This window comes from Paramormyrops kingsleyae, chromosome 11 (genome assembly GCF_048594095.1).
Source record: "Paramormyrops kingsleyae isolate MSU_618 chromosome 11, PKINGS_0.4, whole genome shotgun sequence".
In the NCBI taxonomy this organism is placed as follows: Eukaryota; Metazoa; Chordata; class Actinopteri; order Osteoglossiformes; family Mormyridae; genus Paramormyrops; species Paramormyrops kingsleyae.
In genome coordinates, this window is record NC_132807.1 from 13350644 (window position 1) to 13374294 (window position 23651).

General features: G+C 43.6%; 1 protein-coding gene and 1 long non-coding RNA gene across 2 annotated transcripts; one reads left to right on the plus strand and one right to left on the minus strand.

The window, feature by feature from the left end:
• Nucleotides 1-1788: 1788 nt before the first annotated feature.
• On the minus strand, nucleotides 1789-21255 carry stk33 (serine/threonine kinase 33). Its single transcript, XM_023805041.2, has 14 exons — nucleotides 21002-21255; nucleotides 16741-16786; nucleotides 14186-14302; nucleotides 13494-13607; nucleotides 13202-13306; nucleotides 12524-12662; nucleotides 10654-10739; nucleotides 9764-9851; nucleotides 9406-9481; nucleotides 8394-8506; nucleotides 7888-7973; nucleotides 7072-7281; nucleotides 6701-6826; nucleotides 1789-2762 (listed from the first exon to the last, which is right to left on the minus strand). The coding sequence occupies exons 2-14, from the start codon at nucleotides 16753-16755 to the stop codon at nucleotides 2562-2564; spliced, it is 1476 nt and encodes a 491-aa protein (XP_023660809.2). The 5' UTR covers nucleotides 16756-16786; nucleotides 21002-21255; the 3' UTR covers nucleotides 1789-2561.
• Nucleotides 21022-21731, plus strand: LOC111840345 (uncharacterized). The gene is made up of 3 exons (XR_002837388.2): nucleotides 21022-21161; nucleotides 21313-21406; nucleotides 21694-21731. It is a non-coding gene; the product is annotated as an uncharacterized lncRNA (long non-coding RNA).
• The last annotated feature ends 1920 nt before the right edge of the window (nucleotides 21732-23651 follow it).

Genomic DNA, 23651 nt, shown 5'->3' on the forward strand with positions numbered 1-23651 from the left:
GAAAAGGGGTTGAATAGCAAGTTCCAACTGGCCGCCTTCTAATTTCCTCTGCCGTCACGCCTTATCCCAAATACACGCCCTTTCACCGACACCCTGTTCCTCTTTTGTGAGCTTCCTGTATCTCGGCGAAAAGCCTGGGAGCCTCAGCGGCAGGCTTCCTGATAAACCCACCGACGCTGGCCCACATGTGAACCTCCAGCTTATCTGCCAATTAATTATATATTTAGCCCCTTCGCCTTCCATGTTTTCCTCCCTCATCAGCTCCGTGCTTCCAAGGTAATTTACCGCAGGTCACATTCCACTCACACAATTCAATTTGGGTTTTTTTTTCTATCCTGAATTAAAGTTCTGGCGTGAGTAAATGAACGCCATATGCTGAAATCCCATTTCTCTCTCTGACAGCACTTTAACCACGCAGGAGGTTGTCTAAACTGACTTAATGCAAATCCAGCACCCCCCTCCCCCCAAAGCTGGCCAACTGAGGGGCTAGATGAATCACTGCAAAATATTTTATTTTACACATTAACTCCGTTTCCACTATGTGGGTTATAAATTTGTGCCAACACTATTTTTAAATATTAATGATACATTTTACCTAATAGACACATTTTTATCATTTTGAAATGTCAATTCACTAGTCACAGTTTAAATAAACCTCAAAATGGCAACAATGTAAATAAAGACGCCTTTCTAAATGACCACCCCAGTTCTTACAAAGTACTGTACCTACATGGTGGCCCTGAAAATACACTCACTCCGGTGCTCTCTGACTCCCCCTAGTGATCGGCACAACCAGCCTCTCCCGCTATGCATGTCTATGTATGGCAGCTTTTTCCTGTGCAAACTTTTGAGATTGTTGCAGATATGATGAAGTTTCTTTGACGCTCTAGGAGAGCAGCCTAATTGTTCCTGCTTGTGGTGTCTCTGTGGATCACAGCGATGCGTCAGTGTTTTCGCATGGTGCCGTTTACGATGAAAGCCAGCTTATTTTATGGAGTCTCTCATATTCATGGTGCGCCGCTGGGGTTCTGGACACCTGCAAAATGCTTCTTGACCTTCTCTTTCTCCCTAAGAGCCGCACTGCTCCTTTCCTTCCGACGAGACACAGCCTGTCTTTGAAACCATTATGGAGCCCATTACACAGTTTTAAAGCCATGGACTAAATCCCTCAAAAGGGGAAATGCAGTGTGTGATTTGCCTCAATTGGCTCAAGCACAGCACCTTAGCGGACACTGGCCGTGGCCAGTGCTACGGAGACACACAGAGCCCTGTGTCTGCGCGCATTCATTTCAAGGTGCAGAATTGGTGGATTTTAATAGACTCTCTGGTCATGCTTGACTCTCTTATTATTATATGGGCACTGGGGATTATTCTCTGTACAGTGGCAGACCTGTGCTATAACAGCAGAGTTCCGGAGTCTTCCTTTCAGCTTTCTGTGCCCTACCGAATTAGATTAGAGGAATTTTCAAGCAAAACGTGACAAATCAGTCAAGAACCCATCTCTGAATTCACTCCAGTAGAAGATGAATTAATATTTTCTACATATATATTTGCTATTGTTTCATCAAGGGATGTAATTAGGGAAATGAGCACAACAGATGCCAAGTCTTGTGTAAGTAATGGTCTCTATCCTTTTTTTGTAAATACCAAAATTAAAACAACAGAGAAGTCTGATTGTAAGACTTCTGTTATGGATTTGTGTTTTGGTTCAATTAATATCAAAACAGCTGTTTTGAAAATGCAAATTAAATAAAAGGAAACTCATAAAATAAAATCTCTATTAACAGCTCAGATCAAGAATATTTTATAATACAAAACAAAGGCCTGGGCAGCCATCTGGAAACTGCAAGATTGACCCCAACATTAAAGAAATTAAAGTGCTAAGTGTTTTTGCTAAATTTGGTCTGGAAAAATGACATTGAGATAAAATTTTATTCAGTGATTTTTGTCTCATCTAACTCACCAGCTTCTGCAGCAAGCTTTTCATTTGTAATATGAATTTACTAAGTCTGAAGTAATGGATACTTTAATTAAAATATGTAGTCTACTCATAAAATATAGCCTGTATCTTTTATCCTTTTTTCAGAGCACATAAATACTGTCAACCCAGACAACTAGGGAGAGGCCAGCAAAGGCACGGCAAACAATGCCAACTGTACCATGTGATGTACACTGGAATTTGTAACACTACGCGGTCTAGTTACCACTCGTCACATTTTAAAAGACAAGGCTCTCCCTTTTAAGGTCACCATGGGAATTCAGTCTGCATTTGTAGCCCTGTAGATAACTATCTTGAACCAGAATCTGTTATGTGGATGAGGAAAGAAATTGCATGTATTCAATTTCATTCAAAAGTGGAAGTTGGGTAAGACTCTTGCACAGAAAAGAACTAAATTCTGAAGAACAAGACATGAACACATTTGGTTCTATACAGGGAAAGTAGAGCGAAACTGACTGCAATTTGTGCTCTATGAGACTTCACAGCTACACCATGGACTTTATCTCCAGTGGTGTCCCTTTCCTTTGGCACTTGAGGTGGCGGGGGGATTTCTTCCTAAAACCTACGTTGCCTTTTTAGTCGCAGTGCTGGCGGACAGCCTGAGGCACTTGTTCCCAGTCCCGCAGGGCAAGAGGGGAGCCCTCCCTGGGCAAGGTGCCTGCTTGGCGGAGGGCCCCACAGCAGCGACTCGGCCCCCGTTCCTCTCCTGGGGGCCACCGCATCTGCTGTTCATTCGGCCGGAGGCTTTGCTGGCTCCATAGATCTGCCAAGGCAGAGTACTGCTTATCTCAGATGCTCACAAAATATAATATGTTCACATTTCAAGGGTTCCTACGCACTGCTGACAGGTAATTTTGGCACCACCTACTGGTAGAGATAAGGAGTGATTCTTACTCTTCAGTTAAAGTCCCATTTGTGATTTGTTATTCGTGTTCAAATCAAACCAGTTAAATGTATTTTGGTCATATAATCAGAAACATATGCTATATCATTGGAAAATAAAGATGTATCCATCCATTCATCAACTGCTTATCCAAGGAGCCAGGGGCCGAATCCCAGGAGACAGAGCAGATGGGAGGGAACCTCTGAATGCCAGTCTGTCAGAGGGCACCATGTTGGGAAACACACATTGACACAGAGGGCAGACATAGGAACGTACACACACACTCATACAGAGGGTAGACACAGGCACGTACACACTGACACAGAGGGCAGGCACAGACACATTCACACAGAGGGCAGACACAGGCGCGCACATATTCATACAGAGGGCAGACACAGGCACGTGCACACACATAGGGTACATACTGGCACACACACACTGACACAGGCGGGCAGACACAGGCACGTGCACACTGACACAGAGGGCAGACACAGGCACGCACACACACACAGAGGGCAGACACAGGTACGTACACACTGACACAGAGGGCAGGCACAGATACATTCACACAGAGGGCAGACACAGGCACGTACACACACACAGAGGGCAGACACAGGTACGTACACACACACAGAGGGCAGACACAGGTACGTACACACACACAGAGGGCAGACACAGGTACGTACACACACACAGAGGGCAGACACTGGCGCGCACACATTCATACAGAGGGCAGACACTGGCATGCACACACTGACACAGAGGGCAGACACAGGCATGCACACACACAGGTTAGACACTGGCACGCACACACACACAGAGGGCAGACACAGGCACACACATACACATTTACACAGGGCAGACACAGTCATGCATACACACGCAGTGCAGACACTGGCAGACACACATACACACACTGACACAAAGGGCAGATACAGGCCCGCACACACACACACACACACACACACTATGGGAAATTCAAATACACCTCTCTGCATGTCTTTGGACTGCAGGAGGAAACCTGTTTAATATGGGGAGAGCATGCACACTGCACACATACAGTACCAGTCAAAGGCTGGACATGCCTACCCATAGAAAGGTACTACTCTCTACATTTTAGAATAATTATACAGGCATCAAAAAAATAAAATAACATACATGGAATTATACACTAAACGAAAAAGTATTAAAAGCACTTAAATTAATTTGTTTGGGGGGGCAGCTCTGTGGGTTGGGACGTTGCCGGTTCAAATCCTGCAGTTGGCAATGATCCCACCATTGGGCCCTTGAGCATGGCCCTTAACCCAATTGCTGCAGGGACTGGCTGACCTTACTTCCTCCTCTACACTATTTTCATGAGGCGGCTTCCTGGGATGCTTTTCCAACATATGCTGATTACTCATTGGCCGCTTTTCTCTAGTTGAACTCCTCCAAAACCATTTCTACTGTGTTTAGGTCAGGTGGCCCGATCATGTGATGCGACACTATAACTCTCCTTTGGAAGCGGCTTGGCATGCCCAAACTTTTGATTTATCCAAGACAATATCATAATGTCAGTTTTACATTTACAATGGACTGAGAATATTAGGCTTTACAGGAATTGAGAAAGCTCACGGTAACATGTGGGACAGAGAGATGGCATGGTGGGAGTGGGCTGTATGTGCCCAGCCGTGTCTTTGGTGGTGTGTCCCTGGCTGTGTCTGTAGCTGTATGTGTCCAGCTGTGTGTGCCCGGCTGTGTCAGTGGCTGTGTGTGTGGCTATAGGTGTACTCAGCTGTTTGTGTCTGGCTGTGTCTGTGACTGTGTGTGTGGCTGTATGCACATGGCTGTGTGTGCAGCTGTGTCTGCATTTGTGTGTCACCGACTGTGTCTGCAGCTGTGTGTGTGCCCGGCTGTGTGTGCAGCTGCGTGTGTGTGGCTGTGTCTGTCCGGCTGTGTGTGTACCCAGCTGTGTATGCGGCTGTGTGCCCGGCTCTATGTGTGTGTGCCCAGCTGTGTCTGTGGGGCTGTATGTGTGCTCGGCTGTGTGTGCAGCTGCGTGTGTGTTGCTATGTGTGTGTGGCTGTGTCTGTCCGGCTGTGTGTGTACCCAGCTGTGTATGCGGCTGTGTGCCAGGCTCTATGTGTGTGTGCCCAGCTGTGTCTGTGGGGCTGTATGTGTGCTCGGCTGCGTCTGTGACTGCGAGTTCTTGGCTGTGTGTGCAGGTATGTATGTGCCCTACTGTGTTTGTCTGGCTGTGTGTGCGGCTGTATGTGTGCTAGGCTGTGGTGCAGTTATGTGTGTGCCTGGCTGTGTGTACCCAGCTGTTTATGCCTGGCTGTGTGTACCTGGCTGTGTGTGTACCCGGCTGTTTATGCGTGGCTGTGTGTGTACCCGGCTGTTTATGCGTGGCTGTGTGTGTACCTGGCTGTGTGTGTACCTGGCTGTGTGTACCTGGCTGTGTGTGTACCCGGCTGTGTGTGTACCCGGCTGTTTATGCGTGGCTGTGTGTACCCGACTGTGTGTACCCAGCTGTTTATGCGTGGCTGTGTGTACCCGGCTGTTTATGCGTGGCTGTGTGCCAGGCTCTATGTGTGTGTGCCCAGCTGTGTCTGTGGGGCTGTATGTGTGCTCGGCTGCGTCTGTGACTGCGAGTTCTTGGCTGTGTGTGCAGGTATGTATGTGCCCTACTGTGTTTGTCTGGCTGTGTGTGCGGCTGTATGTGTGCTAGGCTGTGGTGCAGTTATGTGTGTGCCTGGCTGTGTGTACCCAGCTGTTTATGCCTGGCTGTGTGTACCCGGCTGTGTGTGTACCCGGCTGTTTATGCGTGGCTGTGTGTACCCGGCTGTGTGTACCCAGCTGTTTATGTGTGGCTGTGTGTGTGCGTGGCTGTGTGTGTACCCGGCTGTGTGTACCCAGCTGTTTATGCGTGGCTGTGTGTGTACCCGGCTGTTTATGCGTGGCTGTGTGTATACCTGGCTGTGTGTGTACCTGGCTGTGTGTGTTCCTGGCTGTGTGTGTACCCGGCTGTGTGTGTACCCGGCTGTTTATGCGTGGCTGTGTGTACCCGACTGTGTGTACCCAGCTGTTTATGCGTGGCTGTGTGTACCCGACTGTGTGTACCCAGCTGTTTATGCGTGGCTGTGTGTACCCGGCTGTTTATGCGTGGCTGTGTGTGTACCCGGCTGTTTATGTGTGGCTGTGTGTACCCGGCTGTGTGTAGCCAGCTGTTTATGCGTGGCTGTGTGTACCCAGCTGTTTATGCGTGGCTGTGTGTACCCGGCTGTGTGTACCCAGCTGTTTATGCGTGGCTGTGTGTACCCAGCTGTTTATGCGTGGCTGTGTGTACCCGGCTGTGTGTACCCAGCTGTTTATGCGTGGCTGTGTATACCCGGCTGTGTGTACCCAGCTGTTTATGCGTGGCTGTGTGTACCCAGCTGTTTATGCGTGGCTGTGTGTACCCAGCTGTTTATGCGTGGCTGTGTGTACCCGGCTGTGTGTACCCAGCTGTTTATGCGTGGCTGTGTGTACCCAGCTGTTTATGCGTGGCTGTGTGTACCCGGCTGTGTGTACCCAGCTGTTTATGCGTGGCTGTGTGTACCCAGCTGTTTATGCGTGGCTGTGTGTACCCGGCTGTGTGTACCCAGCTGTTTATGCGTGGCTGTGTGTACCCAGCTGTTTATGCGTGGCTGTGTGTACCCGGCTGTGTGTACCCAGCTGTTTATGCGTGGCTGTGTGTACCCGGCTGTGTGTACCCAGCTGTTTATGCGTGGCTGTGTGTACCCGGCTGTGTGTACAGATTGCACATGTCCCCTTGTGGCTAGACCATGGACACTCACAGAGCTGCAGGCCCTTCCCTCTGCTCCAGCCCTTTTGGTAGCACCATTGGCCGAGGAGATGATGGTCTTCATCCTCTGTCGCTGTTCAGCAGCTATGGTGTGCGAATCTCCATCTGGCCCAAGCACCTACAGCGTACACCACACTCGCACTGACGCTTTGAAATGCTTACAGAGTTTCCATTTCACACGGATCATGCAGACTTTTGAAAAGGCATACGCTTCATATGACAGACATAGCTAAATGCAAAGAGGAGAGATTGTGGCAAAAGGCGTGAGCAGGAATGCTGATGCTCGCTTTGAGCAGCTTTGGGAATGCGATGCAGGGGACAGAGAGCAGTGAGAAGCATCCGGCCAGGGGCTCGATGGACTACCTCTCTGGGGGGGGGGCAGGCCTGGCTGCCACTGAGCCCCCCGCTGCCCATGCAGCCGCCCCCTGCCTGCCGACGGGGCTCTCGGGCAGGGCTGCTGAGCGACAGCCCATGGAGGCCGTCCCACACCGCAGGCTCCTCGGGCTCATCACGAAACTGACGCATCATCTCCAGCACGTTGGTGGGCATCACTTCGGGGGTGGAGGTGTCACCCTGCCATGCACAGGAGCCCGCACTGTTAGGCACCCACACTCACTCGCAGTCTCACTTAAATACTCACTCATTCACACACTCATTTATACACTTACTCATACACTCACAGTTGCTAATGTACCTCACACACTCACAGGATCCTGCCCCACTAGGCCTCTGCACTGCTCACTCACTAACTCACTCACTCACTCACTCGAGCCTGTGCCATTAGTCCTGAATTTTGCACTCACACCCACACACTTACTCACTCACACACTCACTAATTCACTCACAACACACACTCATTCACTCACTTAGTCACACAATCACTCACTAACACACACACACACACACAGGAACCCCCTTAGGCCTGCGCACTGCACTCTCACTCACACTCACTCACACAATCACTCAATCACCCACACATACACACACACTCACAGGAGCCCACACCATTAGGGCTGTGTACTGTACTCTCACCTGTACTCGCTTGCTCACTCACTCACTCACCTATACATGTATATTCACTCATTCCCACACACACATTTACTGTTACTCCCTCTCACACACACACTGACCCGCCCACAGGGAGAGAGAAAGGAGTACAATACATCCTGCTGCCCTTACAGTGATCCAGGGGTTATTCAGCAGCTCACTGGCTGTAATGCGGTGAGCAGGATCCACTTTCAGCAAACAACACAGAACCTTCTTGGCTTATTAGAAGAAAAAGAACAAATAATCTCACTTAATGTGCATTTTGGGCATCATTTGGATTCTTATATATATTGACAAATTACAAATAACTTGTATACTTTAACAAATAATGACAAATTGTCAAATAACTTGTAAAATATAGACTCAAATATACACACACTCACTTGATAAAATACTGAGTACAAACTCAGGGAAAGTATTGAAATAGATAGAAGAACACGAATAACAGGTCTCTCTGGGTAGTTTGATAAATCAAGGTTTTAGTATTTCTCTAAAGTTTTTGTACCCAATGAGGTATGCTACTCCATGGGAAAGACTTCCGTTAATCATGAGTGCAGGATGCCTTGGCAAATGTACAGTTTTTAAAAAGTTTCCATACTTTTTTAAAGCTCCAGTCAAGAAAAGGAGCAGAAAGTTACCTCCATGACTGATAGTGTCCCAGATGGGGCCAGTGAAGAGAAGTTCTCCCTTGGTGATGATTTCAAACAGCTTGTCCTCAGAGCTGGACATGAAGGGAGGCTCCCCACACAGCCTTCAGTGGAAGAACTTGATCTCAGAGGTGCACATCATATTCTACCATGTTCTACATGCAGCACTCTTCAACCAACACCAGAAGGAAGGTTCTACAGCAGAGGTCAACCGGTTAAACCAGTCAATGGCTGTTCACGGGTCAAGCAGAATCCCAGAACCTTCCCGATCATCAACATCTACTGCAGGGGACCCCTCCCCCTGGTTGTCAAAATATAGGGTACCACTGCGACTCAGTAGCTCCCCAGATTTATTAAAGTAGCTCTCTTTGTAAAAGAGGATGGAGGTTTGAGACCACTGTTCTACAGTTTGATGCATGATTTTGAAACAAAGTAACTAAACCAAATTGACTAAGTTTATGCACTGCATGATCAACAACAGACTGCATATACATCAGTGGTCCCGTAACATAACAGAGCTGAAACATTCCTATCGCCGACTCACACCGTAGCCGTCATAACATTGTAGCACCACACACTGATGTGTTTGTGGTGATGCTGGCGTAAACAAACCTACTAAACAACAACATTACTGGTTTATGTATTTACTATACTGTATTTTTTATCATTAGAATGTACCCTTTCTATTTATTAAAAAAAAATTTACTGTACACTATGCCATCTAGGTTTAAGTACACTCTATATTTGCACGGCAACAAAATTGCCTAATGACACATTTCTCAGAACATATTGTCGTTAACCAACATATGACTGTACAATATTAAAGTTACATGAAGGAAAGCACTATTGCACTCTTTAGAAGGTGCATACATATCCATTTTAAAAAAGAAGTCTAATAAGTGACTGACTTTAGATATGAGCACACATAGTAGCTAGTGCATAATGAACTGAGAACCCCACTGGGGTGTGAGTGGAGCCTCCTTGTGGTAGGAATTCTACCTACAGCATGTACATGATGACCCCGATGCTCCACACATCACACTGCTGGCTGTAGTCGTGAGCGCTGATCACCTCTGGTGCTGAGAGACAAATGGGCACCATGCCTCATTACAGTCAGCTGTGAGGTAAACTCTCATTCTGCTAAGAATGACCTGTTAGGCCGCATAACTACTTGCCTTTGTATACTGTCTGTACCTCTAATAACATTTAAATGAGAGCTCGTGTACTTATCATGTCGTCAGCACCCTTTATAAATATGCCTTTACAGCCAATTAAAAAGGGCCATAGCAAATGGAAAATGAAAGCAAGACAGTGTGCTATAAGGTCATGAGTAGAGGCAGGCATGTGTGTGCGTGCTGTACCCATGTAGACCGGAGTCCCACAGGTGGCCTGAAGCATGTTCTCACTGCCCACCCCACCCTTCTGCACCGAGAGCCCAAAGTCCGTCACCTGTAGGGGGGAAAGAGGAAACGTGCTGCATAAGGCTAGCATGCAGCTTAGCATTACAGTCACCCACCGCATCCTTTTCCTCTCTTTAGTCCCCTGGAACAAGCCCTACCTTACTGACCAATAGGAAATGCCAATGGGGACCATGTGATTCCAAACTGGCAACTGAGGTTTAGTACTACTAAACAGGAAGCAGCAGTATGAATTTGTTAACATTTCCACTGCTTCACACACATCAGTTCCTCGGGATAATCCATGAAACACTTAATCCCAGTTCTTTTTTTGTACCAGTATTATGCGTTTTGGCATTATTGAATATTTCTAATTTACATTTGACCCTTTTGAAAAGGCCCAATATGCTCTTATCTGGGATGAGTAAACATCACACGCAATCCATACATGTGGCTTCAGTAGAACATCCAGCGGCTGGAGCCAAACAGAGCAGATAGGACTGGAGGAGAAATGAGCGTCTCTGGATAGATAAGGTGCCTTTATCAGGTGCCAGGATGGAGCTGTCTTTAAACACTGCCTATTTAATTCATGCCATACGGAGCTTCCTTACAGCACCAGCCTATTTTATCTGTCTGTTGTACAAAGGCAGCTCTGTAGGCACCCATTTGCCTTCATAGACAATCTTGATTCATCGTTCTTCCTGGCATTATATTGGTGCAAACCTTAGGTGATAATGGGGCCAAAAAGGGAGACAAGTAGTTGAAAGGGCTCCTAAACAGCCCTAGCAGGGATTAAGTGTAATACTATCCCTTATAACAAGGGCTCATTCATCTCCAGTTGGCTGCTTCCTTACCTTGATATTGAACATCTCATTTCCATCACTACTGTGGTAACTCTTGACTAAAATGTTCTCCAGTTTTAGGTCCCGGTGGACGATATCTGAAACCAGCAAAATTATTCACAAAAAGGGCAAAACACAAAAGTTACTAAAGTTACATTCTTAAAATGGTTTTACTACTTAGTACTATTAGCAAAGTTGAGTTAATTCTGTATCCAAACACGATGATTAATACATTCCAATGAGGGGTAATTTTATGAGCGGACTTCTTCACACCAAATGGGAAATTCTTCACCGTGTTTGGTATAACAGGTGACCCAGCCCCCCCGAATGCAGCAGTCGTCAGCTAGGGGCATGACTAATTTGCCATCAGTGGAATAGCGGGTAGCAGTTGACAATTTTTTTAAGCGCAATTGCCACATCTCCCGAGAGCCATTAACCTCAATGTGCCCTGACAGAAAAGAAATGTATTGTGACAAATCATTATTTGCTTCATTCTGAAAACAGTACGGCACAGCGCATAATGTTCACTCTTGCTGATGTGCTAGATAATGCTGCAACTGGAGTGTTTTGAGGGAGCTAAAAGGTTATAATCGATGCCGGCGCCAGCCTGACTTGATGGGATGGAAAATAAAGTGTCAGACCACATATTACTTCCTGGGAAGTTTTGTCCTCTGGAGTCTTCAAGTTGAGCACGCCTGGTTTTTGCGAGCAGGGAATAGGAGGACGTCTGTCCCCCATACACTGAGCTGCACTCCTCATTAAATGTGAGGACTGGTAAATGTCAGCAGAGAAGGAGCCTATTTTTGCAGAATTGGAATCAAATATTTTGTTTTCATATACACAGAAAAGGTGTCCAAAAAGTGCAAAAATATCAATCAAAGGTCAAGCAAGATTCTGGCTAAAATATATATAATTAAAATCTCAAAGGATTCATAAGCCTCACAATACACCTACGTAATGCATAAATGCAAACACTTTTGTGAAACAGCTTCCCTTGAGGACCATCCAATGGTTTCTGAACTGGTTTTTGGCCGGCCTCAGCTCTTAATTGCTTAACTGAAGTCATATTCAGGCTGTGGTTCAGGTGTAAAGCAGGCACTAATTAAAATTTATTCTAAAGTCTGCAGATGTCCAACCCTTGAAGTCCAGGGATTCACTCTGCTTTAAATTTTTCATTCAAAATATTTTCTGTCATGAAGGCAGAACATGATTAGCATATCAAGACTGACATACGCATGATATTATCAGACATAAAACTCTGGCACTTAATATTTGATCACTCACACAGGGCCAGCGGAAATGCATTACCATCATTTCTTGTGTCTTAAAGAACAGACAGACACATGCTCTGGGGGACTCTTAGTAAACACACCTATTAATCAGTATTCATAACCTACTTGCTGCTAATTAGTCATTAGCCACATGTAATGAAGTCTTATTGCTGAGCAACATCCTAAATTGCCTCTAACTATAGATTTCACTGCTGTGGAAAAATACATTGCAAATAAACCCATCAGACTCAATTACAAAGGTCTGTTTTTATGTCTGGCTGTTATACATCATTAGCTCATTATTAAAATTAGCTAAGTGGTATAATGACTAGGAGCCATAATGTGGTGTCAGTGCTCTTGATTATCAAATGTCAGCAAACACAAAGAGCGGAGATCTGATGTCACTAAGCTACATCCGTTTACTAACAGAACGTCAGCTATGCTTGCTGGAGACTGAAGTAGATGGTCTACAACAGGTTTACAAACAGGAAGAGAAAAAAAGTTTTTTTTTTGCTCAATCTCCTCATGTTAGGATGTACGCCGATGGCACAGTAACAGTTTGTCAGTGATTTCTCATTTCGGCGCCTTGACATCGATCTAGCACGTCTTACCCATTTTGTGCAGGTAGACGATGGCCTCTGCCAGGCTGCTGATGACATGCCGGCTCTCCTCCTCGGTGAAGCGCTGCTTCTTCTGCAGAAGCTCCTTAAGTTCTCCCCCTTCGCAGAGCTCGGTCACCAGGTACGTCCTCTGTGACAGAGCACGGGCACGGGACGTGTGTGTAAGCAGCTGAAGGGCCGCATAGGAGCGCGCAGGGCTGCGCAGGCTTTGCAACGGCCCGCACTTGGCTCTGATGACACTCCTGATGGCAGCTGCACAAGCCAGCAGCTGGAAACTTAACTGAATATTATTTACTGCCTGTTAATTATGTAGATGTAACACAATGTATTTTTACCCAAAAATGACAAAATCTGGAATACATTTTGTGACATTATTGTTTGACAGAATCCTAATTTCTCTATTTACAGGTTTTAGAGGGTTGTGGATGGAAGTATACTCTATGATACAGTACATTTATTGTCTGAGCTGGTGTGGTTCTTAGGGTACTATGTAAACAATTATCCATTCATCCATCTTCTCTAACCGCTTGTCCTATTCCGGGTCACAGGGGCTCTGGAGCCTATTGTAAATAATTAGACTAGCTATTTTATTTTAAAGCCAGGGTGTCCATGATGGTAGCATGTTGAGTGCCCCCTGGAGAAACAGCCCGGCCAGTGGTATTTGCTTACCTTTGGTGTTTCTAACACTTCCTCCAGGTGTATGACATGAGTGTGGTAGACACGTTTCAGTATGCTGACCTCCCTCTCCAGCAGCATCACACCAGAGCTTCCAGCCTGCGCAGAGATGTGGTCTCCAGAGCTTATTCAGGGATCACCTCAAACCAAGTACAGTACCCGAACCCATCCAGCACTGCTCACAGCCGGCTGAGGGAGCTGACTTGTGCGGCAGGCCTTTCACAGCCGGCTAAGGGAGCCGACTTGTGCGGCAGGCCTTTCAGGTTTTCCAGCGCCATGGGCTTACCTTCTCCCTGTTGACCTTCTTAATGGCCCACTTCTTCTGGGTCTGCATGTGGGTGGCTTCATAGACGACCCCGAAGCTGCCCTTTCCCAGCTTTCTCCCAAATGAGTACAACTGCTACAAACGTATGAGAGAGAACAGCATCTGCAACACTATTCACTTGTACTGTTTACCCAAAGGGCCACTTCATATGACATCACAAGCAGCTTAGTTAAGTTATTTTCCAGCCTCTTAGCCCATATTCAGAGGAGCCTAAATCCTAAGATGTGTCTTACATTACACGTGTTCTGGAGAAGGACGTTTCGTCCTCTCTGGAGCTGTAGAACATAGGACTGATAATCAGTTACCAGTGATTAGGTTGCAGGCGCAGTTCCTTCTGTCTCAGGATTAATTAACTTGATTATTATCATGCAAAGCTGAGGCCTGCCTGTTAAAATTCAGGTAAAGAGAGCAGCTCCTGCCCCCCTCCCCAAGTCAGGAAGTGGATCAGAAGATTGGAGTGGAGAGCAGAGGAATGGTGAGAGGGTGTTTGTGTGGGCAGAGTATTGAGTGAAAGGGAGAGCACTGGTACTCACCTGTGTCATTAGGTAAGAGTGCGTGTGGGATGGGGTGGTGGCATTTGGGAGGAGTGAGAGAGTTGGGGTTTGTGTGTGTAGGAACAATGGAGTGGGCAGGTGGGGTGGGACCATCGGTACCTGGATGGCAGCCTCATCCTCCACACGCGTGTGGGGCACCTTCCTCTCAGAGCTGCTTGCTCGTACCCACTGGGACGGCATTCTCCGGCCGGTCTCCAAAGCATTCACCCTTCGCATCTAATGACAAAAGGCTTTATGCTAATCAGACGTGGAGGATGGAGCAAAAAAAAATGAGCTCTCGTGTAGAAGGTGACAGAAGGAATCCACTAAGGAAAGCCAGAGATCACGTATTAGATTGGATCTCAGAGAAAACACCTGAACTGAAAACATTCCTAATCATCTCATTGCTGGCTAATGAAATACTTTCAAAAGGAAACAGCGTTCAATAAAAGCAGGGATACACAAAGGTGAAGAAGAGTCATATGTAAATAGTGTGCTGTTTACATGCAGCCGGCACCTGGAGCTTATCATTCACAGCAGTGGATCTTGTCTGCTATTAAAATGTCTACTATTTATCTCAGGCTTTTCATCAGAGACCATACAGGAAAACTGACTTCAAAGTTAATATCCTTGATTTCATCCTAAGCACTTCCCTTTTTATTCACAGCAGTTTGAAACCTTCAGAGGGAAATCAATAGCTAAACACCTCAGTAAGTGGCCTGCCTGTGTCGCCGTGCCGACACGTCTGCTGGAGGTGCAGTGCCTCTCGCTCGCGCTGTTTACTGTAAGTGCCACTCAGCCTCAAATTAAACCCATTGACAGCATGATGACAAAACAGTATCTGCCCACTAATTTCTGAATTTACGAAGGACTTTACAATGACTAAAAATCTGAAGTTAATTATTAAGGACAGACTTACCGTTCATAGAGATAGAAGAAGAGATACAAAATATTGCCGTTTTATAATATGTTGCGCCATATTGCTTCAGTCTTTTATTTTTCTTTGAACAAGGTCCACAAAATTTGCTTTTTAATAATTTGATTTACTCTGTCACAATTTTTTTAATTATAAATATTTTGATAATCATTGCCATAATTACAATAGTATAAATAAAATGTAGCTATCTTTGCAAACAATTTATTATGTTAAATATATGATTATGCAGAAAAAAATAGAAATACATTTAGAATGAATGCTGGAGCACATATTGGTTGGAATTGCAAAATTTAATTTACAACTCATTCAAATAATTAAAAGTTAATAATATAATGTAGCTGTAAATGTTTAATTTCTCCTTAAAAAATTTATTTCTCTTTGAAGGATAAACACTTCATATGCATTTTCTTTACTTATAATTAATATACACACATTCAAATGTTATTTCCTGTAATACAACAAATTGAAGTAACATAATATTTCATTTTTCCATTTCTGTGTTACATCCATCCATCCATCCATCCATCCATCTTCCAACCTCTCAGCCTAGACAGGGCCATGGGGGACCTGAAGCCCCTCCCAGGCAGCAGGGGGCACAAGGTTTTCCGGCGTTCAGATAACACATTTAACCTACATTCTTGATCTGCTATTAGTTTCCGGACAGCCCAGTGTCTACAGGGTCCTAACTGCCATTAAGCAGAATTTACTCAGCTTGAGAAACACTTTCCGAAGCCAAATTAAATGTAAGGCAATTATCAAGCGATGAAGGAAAGAGGTAGAGTGGATCCACCACACGGACAGCAATTAATTATTAACAAGGAAACGGTGTCTTTAACCTCTTCACTCTGGTGGATTACTTGTCACAGACAGGCCTCTCATAACAGGCCTGTCTCTCCCATTATGCCTTGTCTATTTGCTAATCAAAACGATTGTGACAGCCCCTGGATATCCAAATCACCTCGATTCATAGCTCATTAGTGGAGACGGGAGCATGTGACGGGAGCAGCGTGGAGCCGGCTTCCTCTGCAGGTGTGTCGGAGCAGGGCAAGGGGGTGCGGGGGGAGGGGGCTTCTGTCAGGTTACATGGGCGGCTTGGTGAGAAGGGTACCCTTAAATGAGGTCACCACTGCTACACGCACAGACTTTTCAATTATATATCGAGCTGAACCGCTGAAGTTGGACAAAGTAATACAACCGGATATAATTAGGTTTTCATAGTAAATAACAGTTTCTGACCTTCAAAATGCAACAAAGTCTAGGATACCTCAATTCAGCATGTGTCTCTGGATGAAGCAGAAGCAGCGGCATTATCATACTTGGCGTTACTATAGACACAGTGTTGTCCAGGGGTATACAATGTCAGGGCAGGGGATGAAAGCAGGCAGAGCTAAGCCTTTGTAAGCAGAAGACCTGACAGATAGCTATTGATGAGTAAATTAGCATGATGAGTGATACATATGCAGAAGACAAAGACAACAGCCCCCAGATTAAACCTACATCCATCTTCCATGTTAGCAGTGGAAATCATGCAAAGGGCACATTTCAAGGTGTGTTGAAAGGAAAGCAGCTGTAGGCCGGGGTGTACTGGTGTGTCATACTGTAGGTGTGTGCTTTTTTTTGACATTGGGGATCCTAATTACTGCTCCCCCAGTGTGGTGAGGGGTGGTCTAAAGGAGAGCTTTGGTTACCTGCAGCAAAATTACAGTGAGGCAATGTGGGCGTATTGAGCTCGACTTGCCTCACAGAGTTCCATGTCAGTAAGCGTTTCTTCCTGCCATCGAGTCCTGCAAAAGCAAAGGGGTTTTCACTCTAATAAGCACTTAACTACCAATTGCATTAGCATTATAAATACAGTGAGGCATCTGTGAAAATGTTATATTTCAGACATCTGCTTCAGCATCTAATGTAATACTTAGCAGGCAGTCCACAGTGACTCAGGGGTCAGGTTAAAACTGAAAAATGCCATTTACCAATTTGATCACCAGTTCAGTCATGACTAACAACAAGAGGCCGTAGGAAACAGGAGGTTAAACGGGAGCACCAATGACGGCCCCTGCTAAGCCTTCAGGATTTCCCCATCTCGGCGAGCTCTGCGTAAAAAGTCATTATTGCCGAGAGGATGTCAGCGATCGATCCCCTGCAGTTTTATTCCTCTAACAAAACTGTCAGAGGCCCATTAGTGTTTATTTACCGATTGTTTGCACAGGGCTACGCACGCTGTTTCCCTTGACTGCAACACAGTTTCTGTGTTTCAACTCAAAACACAAATTAAATGTGACACGGGAATGAAGCCTGGGCTCACAAAGATAATTCCAGCTCTGGCTAGGAGCTGCTTCCTCTCGTGCCCCCATCTCTCTCCCGCTCCGTGGCTCTCTGGCTCTCTCCCGGCACATCTCTCACATCTCTCACATCACTCACACATCTTCCCGGCAACAGGCAAACTGTAAACAATGTTTCTGCTATATGGTACATTTAACTTTATCACTTGATTCTTCCTCTTTTTTTAACCTCCACCTATAATGAAACTGTAAGACCCTTATTCACCATCAATCTATCACAACTGCATGTGTTCATAGATTTACATTTTTAAGTGCTAATTAAAATGAAGGAACAGTGTAATGGAGCGGGAACCACCAAGTAATTATTATTTTTTTTGTGCGAGGAGGATAACAGTGAAACACCTACCAGCAGCAACACTACGTGGGGATGGAAAATGACGGCTATTAGCACACACATGGGAGTACATAACACTGATTATTCTCCAAGGAGGCAATGAAGACACAGACTACTCTTTAAACTCTTACATAACAAGCATCACCTACATGGGCTTGCTGCATTTCACTGTAGCCAAGCTGTCTACACAATATCAAACAAAGGATAGCTTTTACTTCAAAAGGGTGCATTTCACTTCGACAGAATTTGAAACACTTTCTTTAAATGTACCGCAGACATAAATTACATGGGGGCCATTAATGTAAAAACCTAAATTTAAAAAATGCATTAACTACACAGTTAAAATCCACAGAGCCTTCAACCAAAACATTGAACCTCTTTATCTGTGACTTAATTATATACTGAAAGCGGCTTTTGATGACAAATGATAAACTTCACAGCCTTAATAAACCGTGAAATTATATTACCTGATGAGGAAGATTTTACATGCAACGACTCTAAATAATGTTGCAAGCTTTGAATCTGCAAAGACTAGGAAAGAACAGAATTGCACAGGATGTTCATTTGACTTAATGAGTGAATGATAGTATTTTGTACACACCAGTTCTGGGATAAACTAAAAGAGTAATTTTAGAAATATGTTTCCTTTTTAAGATAAAACAGCACCAGCAATCCAAGCACTAGCAGTGATTTTGAAGGCTGGCTACTAGATTATTTATAAAGTATTTCACTGTATAATTTTAGAATCATTCTTCCATCACTTTTGACTCATATGTTATGTACAATCATGAAAGACTGAGATGTGATCCCTGGCATTAAGCTGTTTGAAACCATCATTTTACCCATCAAACCAAACAACTTAGTAGCATCACCTTTGAATAATAATCAAAATCTCTGATGCTGTTTTTTATTTTTGGGGAGCCATCACTATAGGTCACTGCAAACAAGCCGTCCACGAAACCCTCTCTGTCTTTTCAGGTCGTAGCTGATAACTGCCCACAAGCTGAAGGAACGGGCTCTGCTCAGGGGAAGCACAAAATCGAGTTGCACCGCTTGCTTAGAGGACTCCACATGTTGCTAGGAGATAACGTTCAACAAATTGAAAAGCATTTCAGATTGGTTTAATCACGATCTTGGCTAATCCCCGCACAATGCACTTTCCAAAACCTCAGGAACTGCAAACAGACATCACGTAAAATAAATATTCCAATTTTAAGCCTCAAACTTTGTGATGACATCTAGGAGAAGAACATTTCAGATTAAAGACCCACTGGAATGGGTAAAGAAACCTCTACTGAATACAAACTAGCTGCAATGCTTTAATTTTACTCTTATAGTTAATTCTCTGTTATATTAAATTAAACCAGTAAATGAAATTAGCATTATTATATTGGTTAGCATACACATTTATACAAAGCAACCTACGGTGTTATCCATTTGTACAGCTGGGCATTTTATGTACTGATTCAGTCTGGCCCTGGAATATGACGAAACAATCTTCAGACTACAACGAGCAGTTAATCACCATGCAAACTGCTGCTTATCCATAAAAGCACAGGAAATAGTTTTGTTCACCATTACAACAATGGGTAACAGCTTCCAAATTCAAATTAATTTATAGGACCAATAGGAAATTTTGATCAAAATAACTTTACATTTTTTTCTTTTCATCCAGTCATCAGTGCCAGATAAGTGCAGTCCTTTGAAGTCAGAAGATAGTGAACTTACAATTTGCATAAGAAACCAGCTTACTAGTAGATGCATTATTATAGAAGACCATCTCTGAAACTTACAAAGCTATGGGGCCTCAGGATTGGAAATGGCACCTTTGCTCTTAAACCATCTGGCATTTCCAAAGGTCCATTCAAGGTCCATTAATTTTATATTTTGTACAGCAAACATGTAAAATTTGATTTTTTCTAACAATGTATTTTAAAATTGTTTCTGCCTTGCTTCAGCATGTATTTGACCCAATCTTTGCAGAGTATCTGAAAAGCTGTATATTTTGAGAAACTGACATCGTACGAATCAATATGGAATGTCATCAAACCAGTGACAATTTCAGATCAATGAATGATTTCTGAGGTTCATACTGTAAATGAGCACAGGAGATGGCTCACTGAATCCTAATAATGAAAATGGATAGCTGGCTTCTTTTCGTTTACCTAGCAACAAAAAAGGGCATATAATAAATCCAATAAAAATACTAATTATATCGTTGATGTATACAGAAAAATACTGATCATTTTATCTGTATGAATCTTATTTCTTGCATTGCTGAGGTAAAACCTAGGCTAGGGATCTCTCTCAGTAGATGAAGGGTCAGTATCTTTGAATCAAAAGGCGACTATTGCATTCCCGGTACAGTAGTTGAGGAATCAGTGAATTCGCGGTTATTTCCTTAAATTTACTTTATATTTGCATCTCGGATGGTGAAAAGTGATCCACCTCATTGCTGCAAATCTCCCGCCTACTAACAATTACACCAAACTCTGTGTGTATTTTGTTCTAATCCTTTACACATTTTTCAGCGAAGTCACCCTATATGCAGGTTACATTTTCATTTGTTTGGTTCATGTAACTGCTAGGGCTTCTCGATATGCAATTTATTCCATTAAATAACAATATTAAAGTATGAATTACGTAACAATAACCAAGTCCAAAAGGAGCTTCAAGAGTTTAAAAAATAAGAATAAAAATAAGAAATAATAAGAAAAAATATACATGTAAATTACATTTCATTTCAGTCTCGATTGCGTTTCTTTTAATAGATATGTCTAATAAAACTAACCATATATTACACCAAATCACAAAAGGACGTACAGCATTAAAACTGAAAATTATAATTCGATGATGCTGGTTTAGTTAATTCAAAATCAAATAAGCAGTAATCCCTGAAAAAATCCCACTAAATGTGAATGAACAACATAATGTCTCAAAAATCCAGGGCTGCTAAAAGACTGCTAGAATTATTATACCGCAGGTGCTGCGTAAACATATAACTTTGTGTTTGACAACGAGGAAGCTGGCTAACCGGTATACCGCCTGGGTAAATTATAGACAACGTTAAATACAATTAGGCTTGGATTTGTCGGCTATTTAGGGATGGCAAGCAATATATAACTAGGCACACATGTATTCGTTTAATACATGTAATTGGATTTCATATTGCGGAGTTGAATCAGTGCGCGGACGCAAACGGACGGACACGGCGGCTCGAGCGTGTGTTGCTATAGCAACATGTTAGGTCGTTTCCCACTCATTTGAGTTTCCTAAAAAACATACACAATTTTTTAGTTACAACAACAGACACACATTTACCGTACACTTATTTTGCAGGGCCTATATTGAAGACTCGCTGCCAGATGCTGCCGCGATACTGCTGTCGCGTCTTTTTGAGTCTTCAAGAATGGCACGTAGTAGTCTGAAAGTTTTCACACGCGAAAAACAGAAAGGTGGACTACGGCAAGCGGACTGAGACAATTTGTGCGTAATGGAAAATGTACACCAGAAGTGATTTCCCTCAATTTAGCCGTATTGGGAAAAGTAATTCTGTTACGTAGATTTAATTTTCAAATATTTTCATTATACCCTAAAAATATATGTTGAAATATATAGTTTTTTTCTCTTTACTCAGCAACCGTTTTAACGGAACATGGACTTCAAATGTAGGCTAATAGTAAATATAACTTCATAATTATTCAAAATACTTCGGTTCAAAATATGCATGGGTATGTATCATTTCTTCCTACCATTTTATTGTGGGGTAATTGCATTTCCTGGTTAATAAAATTTTAAAGTAATGTAAATGACATCTATTCATCTTCTGACCGCTTATTGGGGTCAGAGTCAGAGTGGAGCCTGGAGCATATCATAGTCAATAAAGGGCACAAAGCTGGGCTGCACCCAGGAATGGATGCCAGTCTATCACAGCGCACACACCTACTTGCACACTCGTATACTATGGGGAATTACGAGGTGCCTAATTAGCCGAATTCATTTCTTTGCACTGTGACAGGAAATCGGACAAGGAATCACCCCCCCCCCCCCCCCCCCCCACCCCCAGCAGAGGTACGACACGAGCCCAAAACGCTGGATATGAGCAAATAGTGCCGCCCCCTCAGCCTCTGTCTGTTCCTTCGAAAATATTTTCGGATGTCTGTCCCCATCTAGTGTTCATTTGTATTAAGAGATTATTTTTATTTACATATTTAACATGTCGTGAGGTGATCATTTAAATACAATCTTTATGTAATTATGTTCCTCATATTCATGTTGTCCACATTTAACTTTTTAGTTTTAACTGAAATATATATAAATTAATGCAGTTTTTGATTTAGGTTTTAGTGTGCAGGTTTTTAAGGTTATAATACAGCATAGAACATTGTTTCAGACATTACTATGACACTTTCAGTCTGTAACAGTAAATGAGGCGTACTTCAGAAATGCGAGAGAGAGAACAATTTTCAGTATATGCCTACGTTATGCTAGTTTGAACCAACAAAAAAAAAACAACACTGGTGTAATAGTCAGCAAATGACAGCATGTGGCTCGGATTTAACATTTCTGTAAGTCATCAGGATTCAACAGTGCTGCCTACCCACTGTGCTGCCCATTATATTTTATTTTTCCATTAAGAGAGGCCATTCTGCACTGTACTGAGCTGTTATTTTTGTACTTGCGACCTTCAATTTAGCTTTAATGATTCTGGCTATTTTCCTCTGACCTCTCTCATTACTGAGGTGTTTTCATACACAGAAGTGCCCAGACTGACAGTTTATCACACCATTCTCTGTACACTAGATGCTGCAGTGAGTGGAATTCCCAGAAAGAAGACTGGTTCTGCGATGCTGGAACCACCAATTAAGTCCAACACGAACAATCACACCATACTCAGAATCACTTAGGTCACACATCATAGCCATTCTTATGCTTAGCCAAGGCATAACAGAACCTCTTGATCTAGTCTGTGTTCTGAATGTATTCAGGTACAGCCATGTGATTCACTGTCTGCATTAAAATGTATGTGTACTTTATTTGCCTTACATAAAAGCACATATGTCAGGGTCAGTGCCTATACCTAACCCTAACCCTAACCTTTCCCTGCTTGGCCAGCAGCCATTGCTGGCTATTCTGCCTTTTCCCTGCTCTCTGTCTCTTGCTTTTCAACCCTAGTGTGTTTTCCATATTCCTTAGACTGCTGTGTAGCTTAATGGGTTGAGCATTTGGATCCAAGGCTGAGAACCCTCTGGTTGTGGGTTTTAGGACAGTCTCACCTGTTTTGTTTTTCTCTAGTGTTTGTTATTAGTTATCATTGCTTCTCTGTTTTGAGTTAGGGTGCTTGTGCTCTGTTTTATTATGTTCTGTTTGTACTTGTTTGTTAAAGTTCCCTTGTCCAGTGCTCATTTATTGTAGTTCATTCCACCTGTTGCCTGTTTCCCAGCTTTGTTTGATTGATTGTTCTTGATTATTCACACCTGCACTTTGTTAGTCCTCAGTATCAGTGTATTTAATTACCTGCCTTTATTGATTTCCCCAGTCAGTCATTGTGATTTGTTCTGCAAGTGTTACTCTACCTGTCTCCCTAGTCTCTGTATTACCTATTTCCCTGTGTGGGTTTATTTATGCATCAGCTTGCAGTGTTTTCCCCTTATTTCTTTTTTTGTTGTTTTTTGGGATTTGTTCCCATTGACTTTGGTTAGTTTTGTTCTTAATAAACCCGTCTGTCTTGGATCCGCTAGTGGATCGTCACTGCATTCTGCTTGCACCATGCCCAAGTTCATAACAATATATTCCTTAATTTTTGCATATCTTATTCTTCTATGAGACACACAAACACAAGTGAGGGTAACGCTTGTTGTCACCCTGCCAGCCATGGGATTCAAATCAGCAACCTTCCGATTACCGATGCAGAGCTCTAATCCACACACCAGAGGAAGATCAGGAAGTACTTATAATGACTTTCAGGAGGGCTCA